General features: G+C 40.6%; 2 protein-coding genes across 5 annotated transcripts in view; one reads left to right on the forward strand and one right to left on the reverse strand.

The window, feature by feature from the left end:
* Positions 1-1,742: 1,742 nt before the first annotated feature.
* GALK1 (galactokinase 1) lies at positions 1,743-17,693 on the forward strand. The gene is made up of 8 exons (XM_083351365.1): positions 1,743-2,020; positions 3,964-4,153; positions 4,679-4,798; positions 7,515-7,650; positions 8,667-8,848; positions 9,335-9,485; positions 10,879-11,041; positions 16,036-17,693. The coding sequence occupies exons 1-8, from the start codon at positions 1,850-1,852 to the stop codon at positions 16,108-16,110; spliced, it is 1,188 nt and encodes a 395-aa protein (XP_083207491.1). The 5' UTR covers positions 1,743-1,849; the 3' UTR covers positions 16,111-17,693.
* Positions 17,694-17,832: 139 nt separating this feature from the next.
* The window catches only part of ITGB4 (integrin subunit beta 4), an 83,837-nt gene continuing 75,649 nt past the window's right edge, over positions 17,833-26,020 (reverse strand). For all 4 annotated transcript variants that reach the window (XM_083351353.1, XM_083351354.1, XM_083351351.1 and 1 more), the window contains 5 exons: positions 25,345-25,533; positions 24,519-24,674; positions 24,142-24,306; positions 21,334-21,450; positions 17,833-19,998 (listed from right to left, as the gene is read on the reverse strand). In XM_083351353.1, coding sequence (XP_083207479.1) covers positions 19,856-19,998; positions 21,334-21,450; positions 24,142-24,306; positions 24,519-24,674; positions 25,345-25,533 — 770 coding nt within the window. In that variant the 3' untranslated portion in view covers positions 17,833-19,855. The remainder of the gene's footprint in view (positions 19,999-21,333; positions 21,451-24,141; positions 24,307-24,518; positions 24,675-25,344; positions 25,534-26,020) is intronic.

Consider the following 26,020-nt stretch of genomic DNA (forward strand, 5'->3'; position numbering starts at 1 on the left):
TGGCAGGTTTTTCTTCATAGCAATAAAAATTCTACAGAGGTTAACTAGGCATCTAACTATACTACTGAGTGCAATCAGATTATTTCCTAGTTCACAAATGTTCTCTTTTTTAATTGTATTTTGAGAGTTGAGTGCTATGGCACCTTGCTTGTCTGTGATGGTTTTAATTCTCTAGAATTCCATATCTTCTATGTTACTGTTAACTCCCCAAGATTCTATTGCATAATTTTATAAATCTTTTAGAAGATAGTATCAACATCTGTAAAGACAAGGGAGATGGAAACAGTCATGGAGAAACAAGGAAAATCTTACCCCCAAATCTTCAAATTCAGAAGGAAGTTCCAAACTCAAATTGGTATGTGAAAGAACACCAATAAATAGATAGTAACTGATTCAAAGATCAAACAAAGAAGAAACATACTGAAATTCTATATATTAGGAATGTCAACATCCAAGATACCCTAGAACAGCCCAGTGCCGATCCTCGGTCTGTGCGGGCTGCAGCGTGCCAGAAACTGGTCCACAGAAACACGTGAAGCCCCATCCATGGGATGCAGGCCGCACACCAAACCATGTCCCCCCAGTCCACGGAAAAACCTCTCTCCACAGAACCAGTCCCTGGTGCTCAAAGGTTTGGGGGGCACTGCCTTAAAAATAACATGAACTTGTCCTACTATCATAAAAAGTGTTGAATATTGGTGTTGGAGAAAACATTTGGAATACCACAGATAGACAAGAAAATAAACAAATGGATCATAAAACAAATCAGTCCATAATTTGCATTCAAAGCACAAATGAGTAGGCCCAAATTATCACATTTTGGACCCAATACAGGAAGACTCGGTTCCCTTGAAAAGTCTCTTGTGATGGGAAGCTGGAAAGAGGGCAAAGAGACTCAATTACAATGGTGGTTTGTGTCTAAGAGCCGTTTTGAGGACAGATCATTCTGGAGAAGATCTATTGTATTTATTTTTTTATGTTTTTATTTTTATTTTTATTCCATTTATATCCCGCCCTTCTCCAAAGACTCAGGGCGGCTTACAAACTTAGCAGTAGCCTTCATTCTATGTATATGCCTGCTTATTAGGGCTTTCACACCCCTCCCAAGCGGCATTATTACAAAGTCAGCTTAATTGCCCCCAACAATCTGGGTCCTCATTTTACCTACCTCGGAAGGATGGAAGGCTGAGTCAACCTTGAGCCTGGTGGGACTCGAACCTGCACTAACTGCAGGCAGCTGGTATAAGGAGGCATTAGCCCACTGCTCCAACAAGGCTCTTTACTGATTAGTAAGAAAGAGTACTGACTTAATGATGCATACATCAAATGATTTTGCAAATTCTGAAAGCATTTTCTGCTCAGGTTATTAGGCAGTTAACTTGAACTTTAAGGAGTTCAAGATATTACTGTTAGTTAATTAGTAATCAGTACAGAGGCTTTTGTTTTCTTTGCACTTTTGTTTTATTTATGCTCCAACCTTCAAAGAACATTAACTTAGAAATAACCAGTCATTACTTTCGCAAACTACAGCAAAGCCTCTTTTTGTTTTTTTGGTAGATTTGCACTTTCGTTCCCTCAGTACCAGGACGCTACTTTGCAGCGGAGAGGTTCTGAAAGCGAAGACAAGATTTGAAGTTACACCAGCGACCCCTACAGGACACATAGGAGCTGTGCTGGCGGAGGAACGAGCCGGACGCCCGACAAAAGGCACGTCGAGAGGGCGGGCCTTGATCAGAACGCGGATGCTGGAAGCGAGAGCAGTCGCGCGTCTGCGCAGATCACCGGTTCGCTCTTTCGGGGGACGGTAGTTTTAATCCTCGAGCCTGCAACTTGCAAGTGGATCGGGATCATGGCAAAAGAAAGAGAATCCAACCCAGTGAGGTCGCTACTAGCAGCCGCTCGGGAAGTGTACAAAAGGGTTTATGGCGAGGAAGATCCTAAAATTGCAGTGTCGGCGCCCGGAAGGGTAAATTTGATCGGAGAGCACACCGATTACAATCAAGGTTTCGTGCTGCCTATGGTAAGGAAGCAATGCGGTGCAGAAAAATCAGATAACTTCGGCTGTGCTTCTTCCAGTTTTATGGGGATTTTCCAAAGACATCTCGTGAAATTCCTTCTTGTTGACTTCATCGATGTAGAGGAGGAGAATAAAAAAGCCGTGTCTCCCATTAAGATACTAATGTTGTTCCTAACTATGGAAATGCCGGGATTTAAAGAGATTATTTTTTGTCAATGGTAGGCGAAGCTGCTGAAGACTACGCTTGAAGATTTGACTCCTTTCAGGAATATTTTTTGATCTTTTCCACGTCCAGCAGAGTTAAGCCTGGTTGGATTGCGCAAACGTGGAGTTAAATATTCACTAAATATAAAATAGAAAATGTTAAGCTATTTTTTTCAAGCTATGCTTTCATTGCCCTTGTCTTAGTTCCCTGACATAGTAATAAATTCAAAGGCAAATAATGTTCCTTAAAAAGTTGAATTTTATCTCTAAACATTATGATTTCCTGTTGCAAAATTTTTACTGGATGAAGAAATATTTTTAAAAATTTAGCAATAAATAAAGTTCCGGAGTGTGAAAATGCTGTTCTGACAACATCCTAAGATATTCACTGAACCTAATTTCATGAAATAACTCCCAAACCTTTGGGCTAGGTTTGCACAGCACATTCTATTAGAATGTAGTTTTATTGTTTATAGCTTTCTACAGTATAATTTGCTATACTCTATATATGAAGTGGTTTCTTTTTTTCCCTTTTACTGAATCTGTTTGCGTCTAGAAATGGTTCTTAAGACTTATGCCTCCATTACAAGTTAAAGGGACAGTTAAATTTTGGAATGCCACATTAATATCCTGCTAAAAATCTACTCTTAAATCCCAAAATATCTTTGATCACCCTCTCCCAACGGAAAGTATGCTTTCTAAAGAAGTTATACTCTTTCTATGTCTGTGGACCATAGGCTTGGAAGTACTTTCCAGAACTTATTATGGGAAGGTCCTACTTCAGTCCATTAGACATATTGAACTATAATGCCCATTGGATAATAAAAATCTCACCCGGATCCTAAAGAAGTAATTGCATATTCTCTGTTCCTCTATGGGGCTTCATTTTACATTGTAAGCCACTTATTTCTTTGTATTGTACAAGATATCCTGTACAGTGATGGCAATTTATGAACATTTGAATAACAATAGACTCCATCCAGTTTGATGGAAGCAGATATCTCTATGTGTGCTGTAAGATTCCCTCTGCCTCTCCAAACTCATTTTCCTACCATTTTTTGCAGCTCTGATTTGAGGATATCTGATAGGCGGAGCTGGACACCATTTTGCAATAATATCAACATTGTTTGAAAATAATAGTTTGACAAAAAGCTGATCCATAATTTATGTAACTAAATTAATCCAAATGCCTTGGTTCATTGAACACACTGAACCCCAGACTCATCATACTGGCTGAGTTTGCATAATATCAAGCCATAGATTAGTCAGGTGTGATGTGTGAAGTCAGCAATTGTATATTTTGGGAAACATGTTTTTATACAAATCAGTTAATAGGCATATTCAAAGTTTTTAAGAACTATATTGGAGAGATCGGTACAAATCAAAGGATTTTCTTCATTATAATAATTATCCGTAGTGACCAAATTAAAAATCTCAAAGAGTCATTCTTCTTCATCTACCACTCCTAATCATATTCCTCATCCTCATGTCTATTCATTCTTGTACTCCTTTGCATTTGTAAGGGGGAAATACCATGCAAAAAGGGTTTTCCAGAAACTTTGCCCATCTTTTTTATTCAGTTACAGCACGCATGCCATACCTGTTGTATTCCAGATATTGTAGAACCACAATCCTTAGCACTCCTAGCCTGTTGCGGGGGACACTGGGAGTTGTAGTTCATCAACTGCTGGAAGACTAGATGATTTTCCACTGCTGCCCTATACAGTGCTCTCTTCCTTCAGGCCATACAGATGAGAACAGTAGTAGTTGGAAGTCCAAGGGAAGATGGAATAATATCCATAACTACAACTGCAGAGGAAGCGGAAGACCCTAAAACTGTGCACTTTCCAGTTCCAAGGGAAGATGATTCCTTGAAACCTGGAGAACCTCGCTGGGCTAATTATGTAAAAGGGGTTATCCAGCATTATAAAGGTAAGATCCAAAATCAGTCAAAGATCGAGGTTATTACATTGGCTGTTGGGATATCCATAACGAGGGAGTAAAGAAAGTTTAGATAGCAGCTATAACCATGCAGTCAAAACTGCCCTTTCCCCAAGTGAGCCCTCCCACAACAAACTTCTCTTTGGCAAGAATGAAAGACTATAACATAACATTATTTAATAGGGAGATTGAAATATTCCCTATCCCCTCACTCTGAGTAGGTCTTTAGGAAGATTTTCCTGCTATATCCATCTAATGGGGTGCTAGCCATGTAACCCATTAAATGGGTTCCCATCATCCACAAAGCCGAGATAGCAGTGGGATAGGCAATTCCAGCCACTGTGTCTTTGACCCCAAAGAAGTGTAGCTCTTTACTTAAAGCATCTTTCCGAAACCTTGACAGATTTTTAGTTAAATGTGATGCTCTTCAGAATAGTTAAATTATAGATCATTTGTGGGATGTGCCTTGAATTATGTTTTTTTTTCTCCCTGTGCTGTTTTTCTGTTTCATTGTAGCTGGCCCTCTCCCAGGCTTTGATGTTGTGATAGAGAGTAATGTACCAATAGGTGGTGGTCTCTCAAGTTCAGCCTCTTTAGAAGTGGCTGTGTACACCTTCCTGCAGCAGCTCTCTTCTGGTAAGACTTATACTATGCCTGTGATGAAACAGCAGATTACTTGCATTTTCCTTAAAGCAAGTGAAGTACTAACTGGATACATCATAGGAAGGAAGGAATTAATTGTTCTTTTCCTTCTTTTCCATCACTTTAACTTGCCCCACCAACAACTGCCGCTCTTCTTTCAATCGATCCCTCTCACAAGTTCTCTTTCTTTCTTTCTTTCTTTCTTTCTTTCTTTCTTTCTTTCTTTCTTTCTTTCTTTCTCCTTTCTTTCTTTCTTTCTTTCTTTCTTTCTTTCTTTCTTTCTTTCTTTCTTTCTTTCTTTCTTTCTCTCTCCCTCCCTCCCTCCCTCCCTCCCTCCCTTCCTTCCTTCCTTTCAACTTCGAGAGGGAAGGATTGAAATAAGAGGCAGTTGATGGTGGGGCAAGTTAAAGTGATGGAAAAAAACAACAACCACGAAAGAAAAAGAGAAGCTCGTGTGATTTAAATCATTCTTTAAATAAACATACAAGGTGCATTTTGGTTTTCATATCTACTGTGTTTTCCATCAGTTCAGGGTTATTGTTAATGTTTTAGCCAACTAATCTTGAGTTAATGCAGGGGTGTCAAACTCAATTTCATTGAGGGCCGCATCAGCATTGCGGTTGCCCTCAGGGGGCCGGGTGGGTGTGGCCAGGGTGGGCGTGGCCTACTGGGTGGGCGTGGCTAGAGTGCGTATGGCCTACTGGGTGGGCATGGCCAGCTCTACATCGTTCGCATCAAGGGTGCCTATAGGGGCCTGGGCAGGAGTGGAACAGATCTGAGGGTCTCTGGCAGGAGGAGGGTCTCTGGGCCAGGGCCAAGGCAGTGGGGACCGTTCCCTCACTGTTTCCAGGATGGCTTCGCGGGCCGCATGAAACCACTTCGCAGGCCAGATCTGGCCCCCGGGCCTTGTGTTTGATATGTCTGAGTTAATGAGAGAGAGAGGGGGAACATAAAGCTTTATTTCCCAAACCCAGACCTTAACCTACCAGGAAAAGAATGTAAAAGAATTCTTACCATTTAGGGTGCCAACAGTGACGTTTGAAATATATTTATTTATTCTCAAAATAACTATAGAAAAATATTAGAACAAAGAAAATTGGTTTCAACACATCCAGCATGATTGGGAATTCTGAGACAGAAAATGACCCATCTGGAGAACATCCATGTTGGGGAAGGCTAGGGACTGAGATGTAAAATGCAGACATTGAAATGGAAGCAAAGAATGTTTCCTGCCTTTCTTTGCTGCCATCAACCAATTCCAGATTTTTGCAGTAGCCCTTTAGAAGGCTGGTCTGAGGTATATTTTTCAACCTGAAATTTCTGCTTCCTTTTTGACTTCTTTAGCTAAATGAGACAGGTTGACCACAGCTCAAGAACTTTTGTAGATATGTGTTGCAATCTCTGGCAACTCCAAACTGTTGGGGAATACTCTGCCAAATTAGAAAGCTGCTACCACTCATGGAACAACTCACCAGGCTAGATGGAGAAAGACTGACCTGTATAGGTTCTGGTGTTCTCTTTTTCAAGCACCTCCATGGTCACTGTTAAAAACAAAATAGTGAATTAGAATTTAGTTAGTGGATGACCCTCTAAGGCAGGGGAGTCAAACTGCCGGCCCACGGGCCGGATGCATCACGTGGAAGCCATGCCCACCCAGCTCTGGCAAGGGGAAAAAAGTCGAGATACATCGTGACACATCACGTGATGCGTCGAGTTTGACACCCCTGCATCATTTACAAAGCATAGCAGCTGAATTCAAACAACATATCAAGGATTCTTGGAGAGCAACTATCCCTGTTGGGAGGAGGGTTCAAGCATCAAATAAGCCTGGATTCACTATATAAACATAAGAGGGATAGGTGTGATCTCCCCAAATGCCTTAGAGCAGGGGTAGGCAACCTTGGTTATTTTATGACTCATGGACTTCAACTCCCAGAATTCCTGAGCCAGCTGGCTCAGGAATTCTGGGAATTTTTTTTATTTGGATTTATATACCGCCCCTCTCCGAAAGGACTCGGGGCAGTGTACAGGGCAATTAAAACACTATAAACAACACATAATGTATAAAAATTAAAATGAGATTAAATCAAATAGCCCTAAACAATAAACACATACTAAAATTTAAAGTTTTTAAAATTTAAAATCTAAAATCCAAGTCCCTCAGTCCAGGCCGGCAAGTTCAAATAGCCAAGTCTTCAGGTCGCGGCGAAACGAGTGAAGGTCGGGAGCCATCCGGAGCTCAACCGGAAGCTGATTCCAGAAGGCAGGCGCGCCCACAGAGAATGCTCTGCCCCTGGGGGCCGCCAGTCGACATTCCCTGACCAACAGCACCCTGAGGAGGCCCTCTCTGTGGGAGCGCACAGGGCGATGGGAAGTTAAAGTTGAAGTTGAAGTCCATGAGTCATAAAAGAGCCAAGGTTGCCTACCCCTGCCTTAGAGCTGTATTTGCTCATTTCCAGATGAGATCTGCCACTCGGGAGATTCCTGTGTAATAGGCAGAGAACAATTGGCTGAATTTCTTGGCCATGCCCATTCTGAAGAGCTCAAATCCTGGAAAACAAGCACTAGAAGGCTGCATCTTTTATACATCTTCATGTTTTGGCTTGTTTTGATATATATGAATATCAATTTTTTATATATTTCCCCCTCTCTCCTTTATATGGAAATAAAGTACTAAACTGTCAGTGGATATTTTTCTTCCTTGGTACAGATGACAGAGATCCAGTTACTAAGGCACTGGTGTGCCAGAAAGCAGAACACACCTTTGCAATGATGCCTTGTGGTATCATGGACCAATTTATCTCCGTGATGGGGAAAGAAGGACATGCCTTGCTGATAGACTGCAGGTCAGAATGTGGCAATAGTCATTCTCTTGTAACTTCTTCCATCTATGTAGAGAGATCACGTCTCCACAGCTCAGTTATCTCATCTAACTAGGCTCACAGTATTCAAAGAGAAGAAGGATGATGTTGCTCTGTAAAAAAAACAAAAACTTCCTGTAAAGTATTTGTGGAATAAAATTCTCAAAGGGCATTCAGATAACCCTTCCGCCTTAAGCACTGGGTGAGTTGCTGAGGATGGGGATAGAGCTAAATCCTACCTATAAAGCTATAGAGCTAAATCTTACCTATAAAGCCCTACATGGCTTAGGCCCGGGATATTTACAGGACCGTCTGCTGCCAGAAACGACTTCCCATCACCCTGTGCGCTCACACAGAGAGGGTCTCCTCAGGGTGCCGTTGGCCAAACAATGTCAGCTGGCGACCCCCAGGGGGAGGGCCTTCTTTGTTGGGGCGCCTGCCCTTTGGAATCAGCTCCCCCGAGAACTTCGGATGGCCCCAGATCTCCGGTCCTTTCGTCGCGACCTAAAGACATACTTTTTCAAACTGGCCAACCTGGACTGAAGATGGGGGTTTTAATTTTGTTTTAATTATTGGTTTTAGTGGGGCTTTATAAATTTAATCTCTTTTAATATTTGTATTATTGTTGTTTTATTGTTGTTAGCCGCCCTGAGTCCTTCGGGAGATAGGGCGGCATATAAGTCCCATAATTAAATTAAATTAAATTAAATATTCTTTAAGTTGATGTCTAAGGTCCAATTTTCAATGATTGTATGAATATTTTTATAGAATATTAGAAATTGTTAGAATATAACACATACCGAACTCATGTCCATTTTAGAATTTAGAAAGCAGATTTAAAGTTTAAAGCATTGAATTTGTAAAGTTGTTTTATGTGGGCAGTGCACTTTGGTTTATAATGACAGCTCATTTCGGTATTTCTTAATGTATAAGTAACTAAACCCAGCAACCACCTTTAGCATCATTTCATGTGGTCTAGTTATGTCTTCTTGTTATTCAAGATCCTTGGAAACTCGCCTGGTCCCTTTGACTGACCCAGACTTAGTTGTTCTCATCACCAACTCCAATGTACGACATACTTTGACAGGCAGCGAGTATCCCACACGTCGACGACAGTGCGAAGAGGCAGCCAAGTTGCTGGGAAAGGCAAGCCTGAGAGAAGCCACCATGTCAGACTTAGAGGGTAAACATTATTTGGAAAGGGGGGGGGCATGTCAGCCTCCAGCCTTCAGAACATCTGAAGTTTTATATCTCTGTTTCAGTGCAAAAGGAGTTGAAACGGAGAGAGGGAATTTACATACTGGGCATATAGGTCGTCCTGCTCCTATAGCACAATTGGGACTCATAACTCAATCATTAAGCAAAGCCATTGCTAAGAGAAACAGTGACTGGGCTTATGATTTTACTTCAGCTTGCCTTTTGCTTTCCAGACCTGCAAAAGTCATAAATGCTAGGATGGATTGTAAAGTTACTGTTCCGTGACTTTCCTTAATTGCAGATGGTCATTGTACAAGAAAATTCCTTGTACGTGAGGACTACTACCTGTACTGTCATACAGGAGGTGACAGAGTGCACATTAGAAGCTCAAAACTTCCCACTTGGGGATCATTTTTAACCTTTCAGCCCTAACTGAATCTTCTTTCATTTTGTTTTTCTCGTCTCTCTCCAGAGTCCAGGAACCTCCTGAGTAAGGAGATGTACAGGCGAGCCAGGCATGTGATTGGAGAGATTGAACGGACGACTAGGGCAGCCGAGGCTCTGGAGGCCAGGAATTATAAGAGGTTTGGAGAGCTGATGGTAGAGAGCCACAATTCCTTACGGTAAGGCAACAGTCTGAAGCTGATATACAACGTAGGTTATTCCTTTTGTATTTTTTTTTAAAATAACATTTACAGTATCAAAGGGCCATTTTTGGGTTTCCACGTAAAGATTTTCCTGTATGTATGTAGACTGGATGTACGTGTACACCAAAGCTATTTACTGCAGAAGATCAAAACACCGTACAGGTAGTCCTCGACTTACAATGGTTCACTTAGTGACCATTCAAAGTTACAATGGCACTGAAAAAAGTGACTTATGACCATTTTTCACACTTATGACTGCTGCAGCATCCCCATGGTCACGTGATTTACATTCGGGTGCTTGACAAATGACTCAAATTTATCTGGGTCAACTGATCCTCTTTTGCAAACCTTCTGACAAGCAAAGCCAATAGGGAAACCAGATTCCCTTAACAACCGTGTTACTAATTTAACAACTGCAGTGATTCACTTAACAAGTGTAGCAAGAAAGGTTGCAGAATGGGGCAAAACTCATTTAACAAATTTCTCACTTAGCAACATAAACCTTGGGCTCAATTGTAGTCATAAGTTGAGGACTACCACTATTGTACATCTATTGCATCTCTTTGATTTCACAGAATTAAGAACACCTTAATGTAGACCTACTACTTTTTATTCCTCTTACATTCCAAATTACTGTTGTTTGTGTATCATCAGAGGGACCCATAAAAAACAATCTGTCATGCCTTTAGCCAGCTAAGGTATATTTTTAAATAAGATAGAGAAAGTGTAGACTAGGTTGTCAGCCTTAATTATATTTGTTCCACATGGGACATTTCTTCCTAAGAGTAAATGAAGTCAGTTTGGCGCATCATATTCTTTTCCATATCCCATCAACAAAGATCTGCATGCAGTGTAATGACATAGTTTGTCTGTTGCAAATGATGCACTTTAATGCAGGGGTGGGCAATTAATTGTCCAAGAGGCTACATGAGAAATTGAGACTATTGTGGAGGGCTGAACCAAGAGGGCTGTGAAGGTGCATAGGCACAAACACATGTACAAAAATAAATTGTAAAAAAAAGGTCACCTTCAGAATGAAAGCGATCAGTGGTATTGCATGCCTAGTGTACACTTATTTACATTTGATTTCTAATTTCTGATTGATCTCATGCGGGCCGGACAGGGACAGCCAAAGAGGTGGATGTGGCCCAAGGCCGCGAAATGCCCAGCTCGACTTTAATGTATCCCAAGGTGAGAACTGGGTACTTCTGTAACATCAACCCATGTCTATCATTATATTGATTAGATCTTCTGTAACTCCTAACCTTCCCCCCTCCCTTGTGCATAGCTTCTTTCCTTCCTTATAGTAATTTACAAGGGTTTTTTCACATTTTTGTTTAAAAATCACTTATTTTTTTCCTTCCATCAGGGATGACTATGAAGTTAGTTGTCCAGAATTAGATGAGCTGGTAGCTGCTGCCATGGAAGTTCCTGGAGTGTATGGTAGCAGAATGACTGGTGGTGGTTTTGGAGGTTGCACTGTAACTCTTCTTGAATCTGGAGCTGCAGAAAAAGTTCTGGAACATATCAAGGTATGTGGGGAATCGGGCTATAAGAACAGACTGCTGGTTCAGCTCTCTAGTTTACAGCAGAGATGAGCAGAATTTTAACATCAGATTTTCTTCTTGGATTCTACGTTTAGCTCTTCTAGATACAAAGCACTCTCTTTGGGGATAGATATATGTTAGAATAAAGGCTGTAATTGATGAGTGAAACTATTTTTGATATCAGAAATTCCAATATGTTCATCAATACATTTCATTCGTGAATTCAGTCCTATTTTTCTGCCTGGCTGTCTTTTGTGGTCTAATTCCTCACTGTAAATCTTAAGAACAAAATTTTATGAATCTAAACTTATATCCCGAAGGGATATATAGGGTATTGGTTTAGGGGTATCAGTGATATAAGGTATAAGACCGAAATAAAACATGAGGTTTATGCTGTGAAAATGGCTGTGTTCACAATCAAGCTGCTAAGCCAATAGGAGGTCTCTTTGGGCCTGGCATGTTATATGGACCCAGCTACAGCAACTTATAAAACATGATTTGTGTCTTAGTATAATGGGTGATCCAGGTCAGTAGCCACTATTCTTTTTCAATCAGACTATGATGGCACATTGGTTAGAATGCAGTATTGCAGACTAATTCTGCCCAGAGCCAGGAGTTTGATCCTGACTGGGATCAAGCTTGACTCAGACTTCCATCCTTCTGAGGTCAGTAAAATGAGGACCCAGATTATTGGAGATAATATGCTGACGTTGTAAACTGCACAGATTGTGCTGTGGACTGTGGGTATATAAATCTAAGTGCTATTGCTGTTGCTATGACTAAGTAAGACATAACTTATGTTAGGCTAACATCTTGCCCTATGAGCAAATATTTTATTTGTTACAAAATCAAATGGTTTTATTAATTTTATTTAAATCAGCTAGTAGATTTGGACAAGTGCTTTTGGATTGTTAAGATTGTTAAGATTACTATTATTTCCAAAATTTAGATATTCAAAAATTTGCTTTAGAAAAATGATACATAACTAAAGTGATGAATTTAACAACAAATTTCATGTCCCAGCAGTCCAATTTAATCCACTGAAATGATATACCATCATCCAGAAAGTTTTGCTTAAAGATAAAACATATTCTTACTAAAATTCAAACAATGCTCTCTATAATTCTTGACACAAAGAATAAGAATAAGTTACCTTGTTCTTAGAAATGGAATTGACCTGTTTGCAAGTTGACAGTTTGCCGGAATACAGGTGTTACATTTTGAAAAAAGAATCTAAATAAGAGGAATTGTTTCTTGATTACAGGCACTAGTGATTTTATTAATAATACTGCAGTTGGAAAACAATATCAGAACATTTTCCACTAAGGTCAGATTCACCAAAGCAGAAGTCATTTATCATTTTACTATGTTTTTTATAATTAGTTTTATTTAATTTGTAGTCTTCGATAGATAATCTTTATTATCATTTTTATTGTGGGCACACTGGCACATTTTCAAAATGATATTCTGTTGCCTGCTCTCAAAAGTGTACGCATACATAACACACATATAAACATGCTATATACAACCTACACCCTTACATATACATATGCACTCTTACATATAAATACAATACAGCCGAACAGAACTGCTATTAAGTAGAAAAGCTTCCAGCATCTGTGTTATGCTGCAAATCTAGGTTGCACACAGCATGGATGAGTGCATAAAACATTGTTTTATTTTGAACATGAAACAAAGTTTTGTATCCTGGAAGTTTTGCTGAACCATTTTGGATCAATTATGGTTTAACACACAAACACAAAAGAAGGAACATCTAAAATGTTTGTGTTGTTTAAAGTTTCAATCTGAAACAAACCTTGTAGGATCCCAGAATTATTTTAAGGAGTGAATATAGCCAGTGTGGTGTGCAAAGCCTCCTCTCTTGTCTCCTCTTCCACATAGCATATGCACTGGCCTGTCTTTCCCTCCATCTTCTCAGCACCTTGCCTGCCTCTTTCTGCCTTCCATCAGCCACAACCTGCCACCTGCCTATGTGCCTGCTTATTCCTGAGATGATCCCAGCAGGAAGAAACAGGCTTCAAACATATCCTTCTGGATCCTGAATTCCCAGCATCTTCCTTTCCTCCTTTGCCTGACTGTCTCCAGCCACTGATAATAATGTCACACCCTCTACCTGCCTCCCTTTCTCTCTCAGATTCTGCTGTACCATGCACCATGTTCCCACACACCAGCATTAAGGAAAACACAAGTCAATCTTGGATTCCCCCCCCTTCTTGCTGCCCATTGTAAACCACATTTGTCCAGAACTACCACATTTCATACTGGAATGAAACACCCTAATTTTGTTCTGTACATAGACCAGAACCTCCTGCGTGCATGGAATATTTTTTAGATCCCTAATGTAACGACATTAATTGTGAAGGAAGCATTTCTATGTCTTTAGAGGAATGAAGTAGAAAGTGTCTGTGTGTGAGAAAGAAAGATTTTAACAGCATTTAGCATGGATAGATGAATTTAGTTCTGAGGAGAAAAGTCTGTGCTGGGGAGCATAGAAACTATCTTGGTCCAACCGATGCTTATCTTCCCACGGTTTCTTTGTTAAGAACTGTTTCTTTCTGTTGCTATTAGAACTGTTGTTGTTTGGATGATAATAATAATAATAATAATAATAATAATAATAATAATAATAATAATAATAATAATAATAATAATAATAATAATAAGAAGAAGAAGAAGAAGAAGAAGAAGAAGAAGAAGAAGAAGAAGAAGTTGGAAGGGACCTTGGAGGTCATCTAGTCCAACCCCCTGCTCAGGCAGGAAACCTTATACCATTTCAGGCAAATGGTATAGACTTCAGTTCAGACACAGGCAATCTGTTGCCTTCTGGGTGTCTAATTCCTTGACATTGGCAGTTTTGCCTACAGCAGATACAGGGAGTGCAGAATTATTAGGCAAATGAGTATTTTGACCACATCATCCTCTTTATGCATGTTGTCTTACTCCAAGCTGTATAGGCTCGAAAGCCTACTACCAATTAAGCATATTAGGTGATGTGCATCTCTGTAATGAGAAGGGGTGTGGTCTAATGACATCAACACCCTGTATCAGGTGTGCATAATTATTAGGCAACTTCCTTTCCTTTGGCAAAATGGGTCAAAAGAAGGACTTGACAGGCTCAGAAAAGTCAAAAATAGTGAGATATCTTGCAGAGGGATGCAGCACTCTTAAAATTGCAAAGCTTCTGAAGCGTGATCATCGAACAATCAAGCGTTTCATTCAAAATAGTCAACAGGGTCGCAAGAAGCGTGTGGAGAAACCAAGGCGCAAAATAACTGCCCATGAACTGAGAAAAGTCAAGCGTGCAGCTGCCAAGATGCCACTTGCCACCAGTTTGGCCATATTTCAGAGCTGCAACATCACTGGAGTGCCCAAAAGCACAAGGTGTGCAATACTCAGAGACATGGCCAAGGTAAGAAAGGCTGAAAGACGACCACCACTGAACAAGACACACAAGCTGAAACGTCAAGACTGGGCCAAGAAATATCTCAAGACTGATTTTTCTAAGGTTTTATGGACTGATGAAATGAGAGTGAGTCTTGATGGGCCAGATGGATGGGCCCGTGGCTGGATTGGTAAAGGGCAGAGAGCTCCAGTCCGACTCAGACGCCAGCAAGGTGGAGGTGGAGTACTGGTTTGGGCTGGTATCATCAAAGATGAGCTTGTGGGGCCTTTTCGGGTTGAGGATGGAGTCAAGCTCAACTCCCAGTCCTACTGCCAGTTTCTGGAAGACACCTTCTTCAAGCAGTGGTACAGGAAGAAGTCTGCATCCTTCAAGAAAAACATGATTTTCATGCAGGACAATGCTCCATCACACGCGTCCAAGTACTCCACAGCGTGGCTGGCAAGAAAGGGTATAAAAGAAGGAAATCTAATGACATGGCCTCCTTGTTCACCTGATCTGAACCCCATTGAGAACCTGTGGTCCATCATCAAATGTGAGATTTACAAGGAGGGAAAACAGTACACCTCTCTGAACAGTGTCTGGGAGGCTGTGGTTGCTGCTGCACGCAATGTTGATGGTGAACAGATCAAAACACTGACAGAATCCATGGATGGCAGGCTTTTGAGTGTCCTTGCAAAGAAAGGTGGCTATATTGGTCACTGATTTGTTTTTGTTATGTTTTTGAATGTCAGAAATGTATATTTGTGAATGTTGAGATGTTATATTGGTTTCACTGGTAAAAATAAATAATTGAAATGGGTATATATTTGTTTTTTGTTAAGTTGCCTAATAATTATGCACAGTAATAGTCACCTGCACACACAGATATCCCCCTAAAATAGCTATAACTAAAAACAAACTAAAAACTACTTCCAAAAATATTCAGCTTTGATATTAATGAGTTTTTTGGGTTCATTGAGAACATGGTTGTTGTTCAATAATAAAATTAATCCTCAAAAATACAACTTGCCTAATAATTCTGCACTCCCTGTAGAAGACCAGAACATTTGGAAAAAACCAGGTTGTCCATTCCTGGCTTAAACGTCCATTATCAGCATATGTTTTCTGTTGCTAAATTTGCTGTTTGAGCAAACTCATATGCTTGCTGATAATGTCTTTGGTTTTTTTCCCCTCCCTTCAGTTGTGTCTGATTATTGGAGACTGCTTGAACAAGTCTTTGCAGTTTTCTTGGCATGGTTTTTCAGAAGTGGTTTATCCTTGTTTGCTTCGTGGGTCCGAAAGTGAGTAGCCCAAGGTCACCCAGCTGGCTTTGTGCCTAAGGCAGTACGGGAACATTATAGTCTCCCACTTTCTGGCCTGATGCCTTAACCACTACGCCAAAATGGTTCTTGTTTTCGGTTTACCTCTTAAGAATTGTCGTCTGACTGATATAAAGCCATCCATTATGCCCCAAGTCAAATTTCCACATTTGTGAACTCCGCCCCTCCCCGATATATTTTGTGTCCCTTGATCATTCAGATACTTGCATATCATGTTTTTTGCTTTTATCAATTAGGACAAATACAGCAGGACAGCGACATTCTATTTTACAAAACCCGCTGATGGATCTAAAGTGCACCTCCTGTATTGAAAGCTCTCCTGCCTGGTCTGTAGGATTCACTGCTGTACTAAGAAAAGCATGACACTTTGGGACAGCCTCCCTGGACATTAGCTTGGAGCAAAGACTTGACTTCTTCCATAAAAGGGAGCATCAGTCACAAATCAGTGAAGTCGTTGAAAAACTGTGTGCGCACACAGATGTTTGTTTCTTTCGACCAAGAGCCCCAAAAGGATTTTTTTGTTTCCTTTACAAGACAGTTTGGGGCACAAAATTTCCTTTTCACAGTGCTTTTTTTGTAAAAGTAAAAGGTGCCAGAACTCACACATGTCATACAACCCGCCTTGCCTACACTACAAGGTTCCATCCAAAAAAGGTGCCGGAACTCCATTCTGAGCGTTCTATGACAAAAAAAGCCCTGCCTTTTCAGTGAAACACCGTGATGAGTTTGACTAAATAGTCCTTGATTTCTGCATACAATTTTCTATGAGAAGTTCCTTCAGCAATCTGGATGGAAATACTGGGGCTGAGAAAATCTGGCATAAACTCCACAGCTCCAAAGCAATTCCCTTTTTAATCTTCCTAATGGAAATAGGCTTTCTCCTTTACATTGTGCTCTAAATATTGCTTCTATTCTTTCCCATTAATGAGCCATCTTCCAGAAGTGAATTATCCACTAAGCATCTCTTGAATAGAGTCACTTTGCGATGAGTTTCTCCGTTTCATTCCATATTATCATTTGTTAATTACAAGGACAGGCTGGTGTGAGATAATACCCTCAACCCATGTAATTGGTATAGCTAAGTGTTGTGGTAGAAAGTGACAACTGTAGTCAGTCACAGTGAAGTCAAAATAAAACAGGCATCATGTCTATGAGATGATGTGATGGTGTAATTGCATCATGACTTCTGATGCAAAGTTGTGTCATTTGTATGATGCCATGATGCATGTATCTTTTGTCTCCCCTCCCTCTGCCCAAACTCTGATCCAATGGACATACTAATCTAAATTAAGTAAAATTTGCAATAATGATAACCTTTCTCGCAATAGAATGTATGATTGTCACCTTAAAGTAATTGGCTATGCTGCCTTGTATGAAACCTTCATGTGGTTAATTGGCTTTCATTTTAGCATGATATTGATCCAGCCATGATTTGTAAACCTCAGTTTATTATACCAATGTTATGCATAAGCACAGTGTTAAACACAGTGTTAAACACATCATGGATTAGTAATGTGTAAGCCCAGCCAATACCCGTTTAACATCAACTGTTCATTAACCAGATTTTAAATTATCAAATACCTAGCCTGTGTTATTATGTAAAGCTTAGTGTTTGGTGCAGCCATTATATCCCAACAGTACTATTCCAACTGTATGTTTTGCAATGGCAACACTTGCATTAAAAATGAGCTTCAGCTGGGCACTTAAATGTATTCACAAAAATCATTCAATTATTCTTCACATATATCTCAACTACTAAACAGATGCATACTTAACTTTTTCCTAATAATATTTTTAAAGACAGATAGCATTGCTATTAATGCTAATCATTAATGCTAATCTTGAGTATCTTATCCTTTCAGTTCTGGCCATTTTAGTAATATCTTCAGTAGAAGTTATATATTTTGCTTTTATTGCCTAAGCCTATCGAGGTTTAGGTCTGTATAAGATCTGTATCATTGCCCTCATTAGCAATCAAGGGTTTGTTGTTTTTACACATAGCATATTTGGAAATTTAAAAAAACCAGCTGTGATCATAGAGAAAATGTTTATTAAGTGCAATACAAAGCCATCTGGTCCAAAGCACCATCTGTCAGATCTCTGAAATACTGAAACTGCATATGTACTAAATTCCATCAACCTCTCCAAGCTGTAATAATCTACAAACATGTAATTTACATTATAATGTGTTCTTCATTATACATCAGTGAAAGCATAGGATGCTTTTAAAACTTGTATTTAGAATGATTATGTTACTAAAATATGGCCGATAGATACCTCCAGGGACTCTTTGGATTATACCAAGATGTATGGCTCTTATGATGAGGGAAAAGTTTATTAATCGGTAGTAAGAATTTGCAAGAAACTGGAAATCGTATCAGAAAAAGAAATGGGACACTCTGGAGATAAAAATTCATGCAGCTTTTCCTAGGAAGAAATTATTTGGAACTCCCTTACAAAGGATCCAGGAAATCAATATTCCTGTTGAATATTAAAGAAATCTCATCCTTTTAAAAGACAGTCTGGGAACTTTAACAATATGATTCACAGCACTGAATATGGGATTCTAAGAGCTCAAGATTGATATATTTTACCTGAATGGCCCAGCTGCATTACTCTTCCTAATGACATTGATAAGCAAATGTTCAGTTTCAAGAAATGTTATGTCCATCTGTTCTGAGCATCACACACACAACTATGGGGCACCTTCAAGCCAGTTAGAGTTACCCACTCCTTGCGTGATGATTGGTTCTGATGAATAAACTCATGTAGATCAGGGCTCTCCAAACTTGTCAACTTTAAGACTTGTGGACTTCAACTCCAAGAATTTCTCAGCCAGCATAGAGTTGAAGTCTACAAGTCTTAAAGCTGAAAAGTTTGGGGACCCCTGATTTAGATGGATAAGCTGCCACATTTGTATTTGGACTTTCTGATTGAAAAATTCCTGGGCAGCTTCTGAAAAATGCAACCACAGCCCTAATGTTAATTTTAATTTCAGTTTGTTTCCAGATGGATGGGTCTTAGGATTGTTTCCCCCAAAAAACACCATGACATGATTCTATCATTGTCAGTTTAGCAGTTTTTATATGGTTAAAAAAACAAAGAGTGAGCAAGTAGTAGGAAAATGCACGGAAAACAATGATATTTGGACTATGACTGAGGCTTTTGTAAATGCACCATGAGTCTCATTCAAAAGTAACTAAATTGTTGGCTAAAAGAAACTCAGTTTATTTTGAGGGCTTCCTCTGTAAAGATATTAATTGTCCATAACAAAAGTTGCCTTAATTGCCCCCATGTTGTATCAGGAATTTTTTTGGAAAAGGGTTTACAAGTAGTTCTTATTTTAGCAATCACAACTGGGACCAGCAACTTAGTCCTTAAGTGAAGCAGTTGCTAAGTGAAACTATCTATTCTTGTGCTCTTGCTTCAGCTGTCCTTTGCTTTATAAGGTCATAAATATGAGTATTGGTCATAAAAATTACTTTTTCATCACTGTTGCAACTGAAAATGGTTGCTAAACAAGGCAGTTGTTAAACAAGGACTACCTGCATTTATTTTAGCAACCTTACGTTATAAAATAGGCAACAGTACTGCACAGCAGGGGATTGTACTTACCATACATACAACAATTGGACTAATTCCTCTGCATTGCAAGAAATGTATGTGAGAAACAGGATGTTATCATGCTCAGAAGAAAAAAAACAGGATGATCTTAACGTCAACAAAGAGGAAGCGATCCAGTTAAAATATGCAAAGTTAAAAGGAATGGTCTGAGGTAAAGAGCAGCAAAGCAGAGACTCATGACTTGGACTCAAAAGTAGAACTAGACAAGAGAATTTCATAACCAAGTGTTCTGCTAAAAGCTCCTTTCAGAAGATGCTAGGTTACCAGCTAGGCTGTGTGCAGATACCACCTGGTGGTATTTCAAAAGCAATGGCCAGTGAGTGGCTTTTGGGGCTAGTGGAACACAGAGAATGCCATCTGCTTCCATCTGAAAGATGGCCCCAGAACCTTTTGTTGAAATTTGAGCGTCTTTTTGGCAGTTTCCTTCTGGACTTAAGCTTCATAGAATTGTCTCTCTGTCTGTCTGGAGAATGTCCCACTATTGCTGGACATTGTGCTGGTGATGTATTCTTTGGTGATCTGTTTGGTAAGGGTGCCGCCACTTTCCACTCGCTGAGTAGTCATCAGCATCCCATCTGAAATGAGGGAACCAAATAAAGATTGCATAAACAGCAACTTCCCCGTGGCTAGATTTGCAGATCATACTTAAAGCATAACATTGACTGTTTGGGTTTTGTTGCGCATGTGATGTAAACCCAAATATATTCTGGTTTATAAAAGTGCATTTTGCAAATCCTGCAAATTCTTTATTCACTAAACTGTCATTAAATGATGGGTTATGCAGGTTTAATCTGCGTATGTGCATAAACACATGGCCATGCATATGTGAAAGCTTACATACTTTATTTTTTCTTTTGTAATCACTAAGCATCACTTTTACGACTTCGGCTCCCGCACTGGGATCTATTTAGGAACACCCTGGAGCCATTTATCTGATACCTCCTGGACCTGTTTAGACACTTGGGAAAGAGTTAAACCCCCTCAGAGGTAGTAAATATCCCAGCCCTTCCTGAAGTCATGTTTCTGATATCGTCTAAAACAGAGGTCCCCAACCTTTTGGGCACCAGGGACCGGTTCCGTGGAGAGAGGTTTTTCCATGGACTGGAGGGTGGGTGGTTTTGTGTGCTGCCTGCATCCTGCAGATGGGGCTTTGCTTCTTTGTGTGGACAGATTGCTGGCATGCCGTGGCCCAATACCAGCCCATGGACCAGAGGTTGGGGACCCCTGGTCTAAAAGACCACCTTCCTGTGAAATCATAACTAAAAAATTTTAGGGTGCAGCTGCAGGCACTCAATACTGTTTGTGTGATTAATTTAATCCTTTCCAAAGTGCCTGAATCGTGTTGGGGTGCTGGTGCTAGTGTGCTTTAAGTAGAAGCTGAGTTCTCTTGATAATATTGGGCAGAAGTCTCCATATAATTTTTGTACCAAAAAAACACAATTATTTAATTTAGAAATAACTGCTCTGGTCTTAGCAGTGATAGGAGATTTTCCTCAGATAATGAAAAGAATACAGTACCATTCAGTAAAGCTATGTATGAAAAGGCCTGTTCTTCCATCTTTTGGGAGGGGAATCTATTATTATTATTATTATTATTATTATTATTATTATTATTATTATTATTATTATTATTATTATTATTATTATTTTGAAGTAGATTGGAAGACACGGAAAGAGGCATAAAGGGCCACATTCTCTTAACGTCAACATAACCATAACTTCAGGAGTAGACTGGATTAACTATTTCTGAGTAAAGATTTAAACCTTCTCTTTGTGATCCCAGAGTAGAGATTCAGGTTTGTTATCCTCTCGGATGAACCCCAGATACTATTCATTAACACTGTCCCAAAGATCTCAGCGAGGTCATTGAAAATCAAGGCACCCCCTATTTCCATCATTCCCTTTTTTACCTGCATATAAAGGATCCAGTAGGGAGTGAGTGATGCTCGTTTGGGTGCTGTATTCTGTCGGGAGATTGAATACTTCCTCCCTGGTGAATTGATGTGTTCCATATTGAGAGAATACTCCTGAAGCAGAAAGGATTGGGGGTGGGGAGGAAATGTAATTCAGTGCTTGGATATTTAATTCTCATTCCATCTAATGTTATAAAAAATGACTCTGAGAAAAAACACAGGAAGGTGGTGTCTAAAGCAAAACATTTGTTTTCACATAGCCATACAAAGCTCTATTCTTTCAAAGACCAAGATGACAAAAATTTCTGTTACTTTAGTTCCAACTAATCTTCCTAAATATTCAGTTCATTTATTATTTCTCATTTATCATCTGTCTCCCACTGAATTAAAATGGGGGATGGCAACAGCTTCAAAAGCAGAAACTTGTAAAAAATAATTTGCATTACCATGAAGATCAGTTTTCTACTCAGTAAGAAAACATAATTTAGATTATTTAAAAAGTCCACCCACACATGATGTTGAGGAAAAACTGATTTACTGTTCAGGATGCTATCTACTCCCATATATTACATTTACACAAATTGGGTTATGAGAACCCAACTTTGACACATCCATATTACCCTAACTTTGGGTTTTGGATGCCTTACCCACTGTTCTTTAAGAACACAATCACGTGAGCATTTTTTTTATTTCAAAAGACTTATTTTTAATTTCAAAAAACTACAAAAACCCATGGAGTCCTGAGACCAAACTTTCCCATACATCTAAGTATCACCTTACTGGATTCCAGCCTCGTCCTATCCAATGCTTGTGGCAAGAGCCAGCATTTCCAGAGCTTCTAGAACAGGGGTATGAAACTCGCAACATCACATGACGTGTTGCGACGTATCACATTTTTTTCCCCATGGCTGGCAGCGGGGTGGGCGCGGTTTCGCCATGACGCATCCATCCCGCAGGCCGGCAGTTTGACACCCCTGTTCTAGAAGTTAAGGAGTACGGGGGCCTGCTGGATCTCTGGGAAAAGGGCGTTCCACAATACAAGGGCAGCTGCAGAGAAGGCATAATTCCTAGGCCCCACCACAGAACAACATTTAAGGAAAGCAACCGGAAGTATGCTTATCTCTATTTGTCCTTCTGATCTCCAGCCCAAAGCTAAGGCCATTGAATTTTGGGTTTTTCACACCTGACTGGACTGTGCAGTGGCGTAGCGTGGTGGGTGCAGGGGGGGCCGGCCGCACCAGGCGCAACATCTGGGGGGGCGCGCTCACACTCGCAGCTCTCTGCCCCTGCCTGGCTCACTCACTCTCTGTCACTGCAGTGCTGGCTGTGCGAATCCGATCCGAGCCGCCGGGTCGCTGCCCACTGTGGAGGGGGGGGGTGCCAGGCATGCGGGTTAGGGGGCGCAAATTACTTGCCTTGCCCCGGGTGCTGACAACCCACGCTACGCCACTGGGCCTGTGCAGTGTTTTACATCTTTTCTGGAAACCAGCTTTGTTACAAGTGCAATCTTCAGAACTTCAGAGATTACTGTGATGGCTCAGTTTCTAATGACCACTTCTTACTAGTTCCTAGTGACACCAGTGACATAGAGTCCTAGTGGATAATTACTTAAACGTGAGTCAGCAGCATACGGCAGTAGCCAAAAAAGCCAACACAATCCTAACTTGCATTAACAGAGGGATAGAATCAGGATCGTGTGAAGTAGTAGTACTGCTTTATAAAGCCTTAGTAAGACCACACTTAAGAATACAGCATTCAGTATTTGGATCCTGCATTCAGTATTTTGGTCATAAAAAAGACGTAGAGGTCTGGAAAATGTGCAGAAAAGGGGGCTGAAGGCTGAAACATGAACAGTTGCAGAGATTAGGTTTGTCTAGTGCAGGGGTAGGCAACCTCGGCTCTTTTATGACTCATGGACTTCAACTCCCTGAGCTTGGCTCAGGAATTCTGGGAGTTGAAGTCCATGAGTCATAAAAGAGCCGAGGTTGCCTACCCCTGGTCTAGTGAAAAGAAGGAGTAGGGGTGACATGTTAGCAGTATTCCAATATTTAAGGGGCTGTCACAAAAAAGGGGGGGGGGCTCAACCTATTCTCCAAAGCACCTGAAGGCAGGACAAGAAGCAACAGATGGAAACTAATCAAGGAGAGAAGCAACCTAGAACTAAGGAGAAATTTCCTAAAGTGAGAACAATTAACTAGTGGAACAGCTTGCCTTCAGAATAGCTTGCCTCTGACTCCATCACTGGAGGCTTTTAAGAAGAAACTCGACAACCACTTGTCTGGAATCATATAGGGCAGGGGTAGGCAACCTTAGCTCTTTTATGGCTCGTGGACTTCAACACCCAGAATTCCTGAGCCAGCCATGCTGAGGGGAAAGGGAGAGGTTTCCAAGCTGAGCCACGCTGGCTCAAGAATTCTGGGAGTTGAAGTCCACGAGTCATAAAAGAGCCAAGGTTGCCTACCCCTGGTATAGGGTCTCCTGCTTGTGCAGGGGGTGGACTAAAAGACCTCTAAGGTTCCTTCCAACTCTGTTATTCTGTTATCCTGCTCTCTTCCAGTTGCTGGCAATTTGCCTTCGTGGCCATTTCAGGTTAGGCAGCAGGAGTAATCAGGCACCACTCATTTGCCCATGGAACACCAGACAAGAGCAGAGCCAGCACTGGTTATTCCTATAATTTGTACTTTACAGTATGAAAGGAAAGAGGAACTGAAATTTTGTATTTTTTTTATACCTTGGTTGACAATGTGCCCTTAACAGCACACCAAGAAGAACAGATGACAGAAGTACTTTGGCGCCAAAGCATACCTGCGTCTTGAGATTCAATGGTGATAATGCCCTCTCTTTCAGGGCCAAAGCCTTGAGTGGTCTTGGCTTGCACTTTGAACTTATATGGAACATTTTCACTCAGGTAAGGCACTGTGAGGGTGGTCTCTGGATTATCCCCCTCCACATAGATAGTCCTGGGTTCCCCTGAGCAGACAAAAATAAAAACAACAGGAAGCTTAAGGAATAATACATACCCACCCATCCCCTCCTCTTCCCAGATGCTTCATTTCAGGTGATTTTGGTTACTTTATGCAACCTGGGGCTGTCCTGCTCTCTTCTATAAATTGGGAAATGCTATGCTTTAGCTGGGGAAGCGCTGCAACTGAAGTGGGATGTGTTTCCAAAGGCTAACATACCTCCACCTTGCAGGGTCTCACAAGTGACCATGTAGCCCAGAATTAAGCCATTGGGTTGGCGGGGTCTCTCCCAGCTTAGCTGAAGTGAGTCTGGACTCAGGGCTGTGAATACGAGAGGCCCTGGGGCACTGGGAGTGCTCAGGGTAAATGGTGACCCTATCAAATAGAGAAGAATGATCAGAGTCCTGTTAAAGAGAAAATCAAACCAGCAGCAAGCAGAGGCACAAGCAGAAGTTCAAAGATTTAGAACTGTAAAGCATTTGAGCTTTTCATATATCTTACACATTTGTTGCTTTGTTGAATCAAGAAAACTAACCCAATTAAACTTGAAATCTACAGGAACTAAAATACTCAAGATTCAGTATAATAGTGGATGAATGTAGGATTGGCACTGGGGAAGCCCAGATTCAAGTCCTTACTGAAGTTGACTTCTCTCTCTCTCTCTCTCTCTCTCTCTCTCTCTCTCTCTCTCTCTCTCTCTCTCTCTCTCTGTCTCTCTCTCTCTCTCTCTCTCTCTCTCTCTCTCTCTCTCTCTCTCTGTCTCTCTCTCTGTCTCTCTCTCTCTGTCTCTCTCTCTCTCTCTCTCTCTCTCACTTTCCTTCCCCCTCTCTCCCTCTCTCCCTAACCTATCTTAATTTTAAGAGGAGATGACAGTCCCATTTCCCAAAAGAAAGATGGAATATGAATAAAGACTACATGGATTGTTTTCATGCAGAGTAAGCACAGATCTACTTCAAACCTCTTTTCCAAAAAGTGCAGCTCAAAAATCAACATTTGGAAAAGTAGTAGCATATCTATGAGATTATAAACACTTCAAAACAGTTACCTGGCACAGGACTGAGAGGCCTGCGTGGATCCACTTGTGATTCAATAGTTATCACACCTTCTCTTTCTGGACCCCATCCCTCATCACTTTGGGCCTTTACTTTGAAGACATAGGAGTGGTTAGGTAATAGATCATCGACCACCACAGAGTTTTGCATTGGACTGGGAATTGTAAGTCGTTTTATTTCGCCTAAGAAATAGGAGAAAAAACAGCTGTCAATCCCACAAACTAAGATGATCAAAATTGCAGTTTCTATTGGCAGAATAGGCACTGCTAGTGAATGCAGTAGGCTGAATGCTACAAGTCACACCTTGAGGCAACCATGTGTATAATCTTCACAGATGATCAATGCCCTTCATTTTATGATGCTTCAAAAGAAAAACTGCATCCTTGTTGCTTTTCTTTCGTAACATGTTATCTCAGAGAAAATGAAAAGAAAACTAAACCTATCAATTCTGCCTGTGGATTATTTGGGAATTAAGGATTTTACACATTTTGAATTTAGTGTTTTCATCAGGACCCAAATTCACATTATCCCAGTGGTGGGATTCAGCCAATTCACACCGGTTCAATAGAACTGGTAGCTCATTTTTTGTTGACTTCGGCAAACCAGCTGAAGCTCTAGCCCAGAACAGACATCTGGAAGTACATGGATGCTGCTTCCGGAAGTCCATTC

This window comes from Vipera ursinii, assembly GCF_947247035.1.
Source record: "Vipera ursinii genome assembly, chromosome: 2".
Taxonomy (NCBI): Eukaryota; Metazoa; Chordata; class Lepidosauria; order Squamata; family Viperidae; genus Vipera; species Vipera ursinii.

What these genes read in the sequence shown, in the direction of transcription:
- GALK1 (XM_083351365.1), top strand. Translation starts at nt 1,850, where the DNA reads ATGGCAAAAGAAAGAGAATCCAACCCAGTGAGGTCGCTACTAGCAGCC. An exon ending in GCCTTGCTGATAGACTGCAG is followed by an intron (nt 7,651 to 8,666) that starts GTCAGAATGTGG and finishes TTGTTATTCAAG; the next exon opens with ATCCTTGGAAACTCGCCTGG. An exon ending in GAGAGCCACAATTCCTTACG is followed by an intron (nt 9,486 to 10,878) that starts GTAAGGCAACAG and finishes TCCTTCCATCAG; the next exon opens with GGATGACTATGAAGTTAGTT.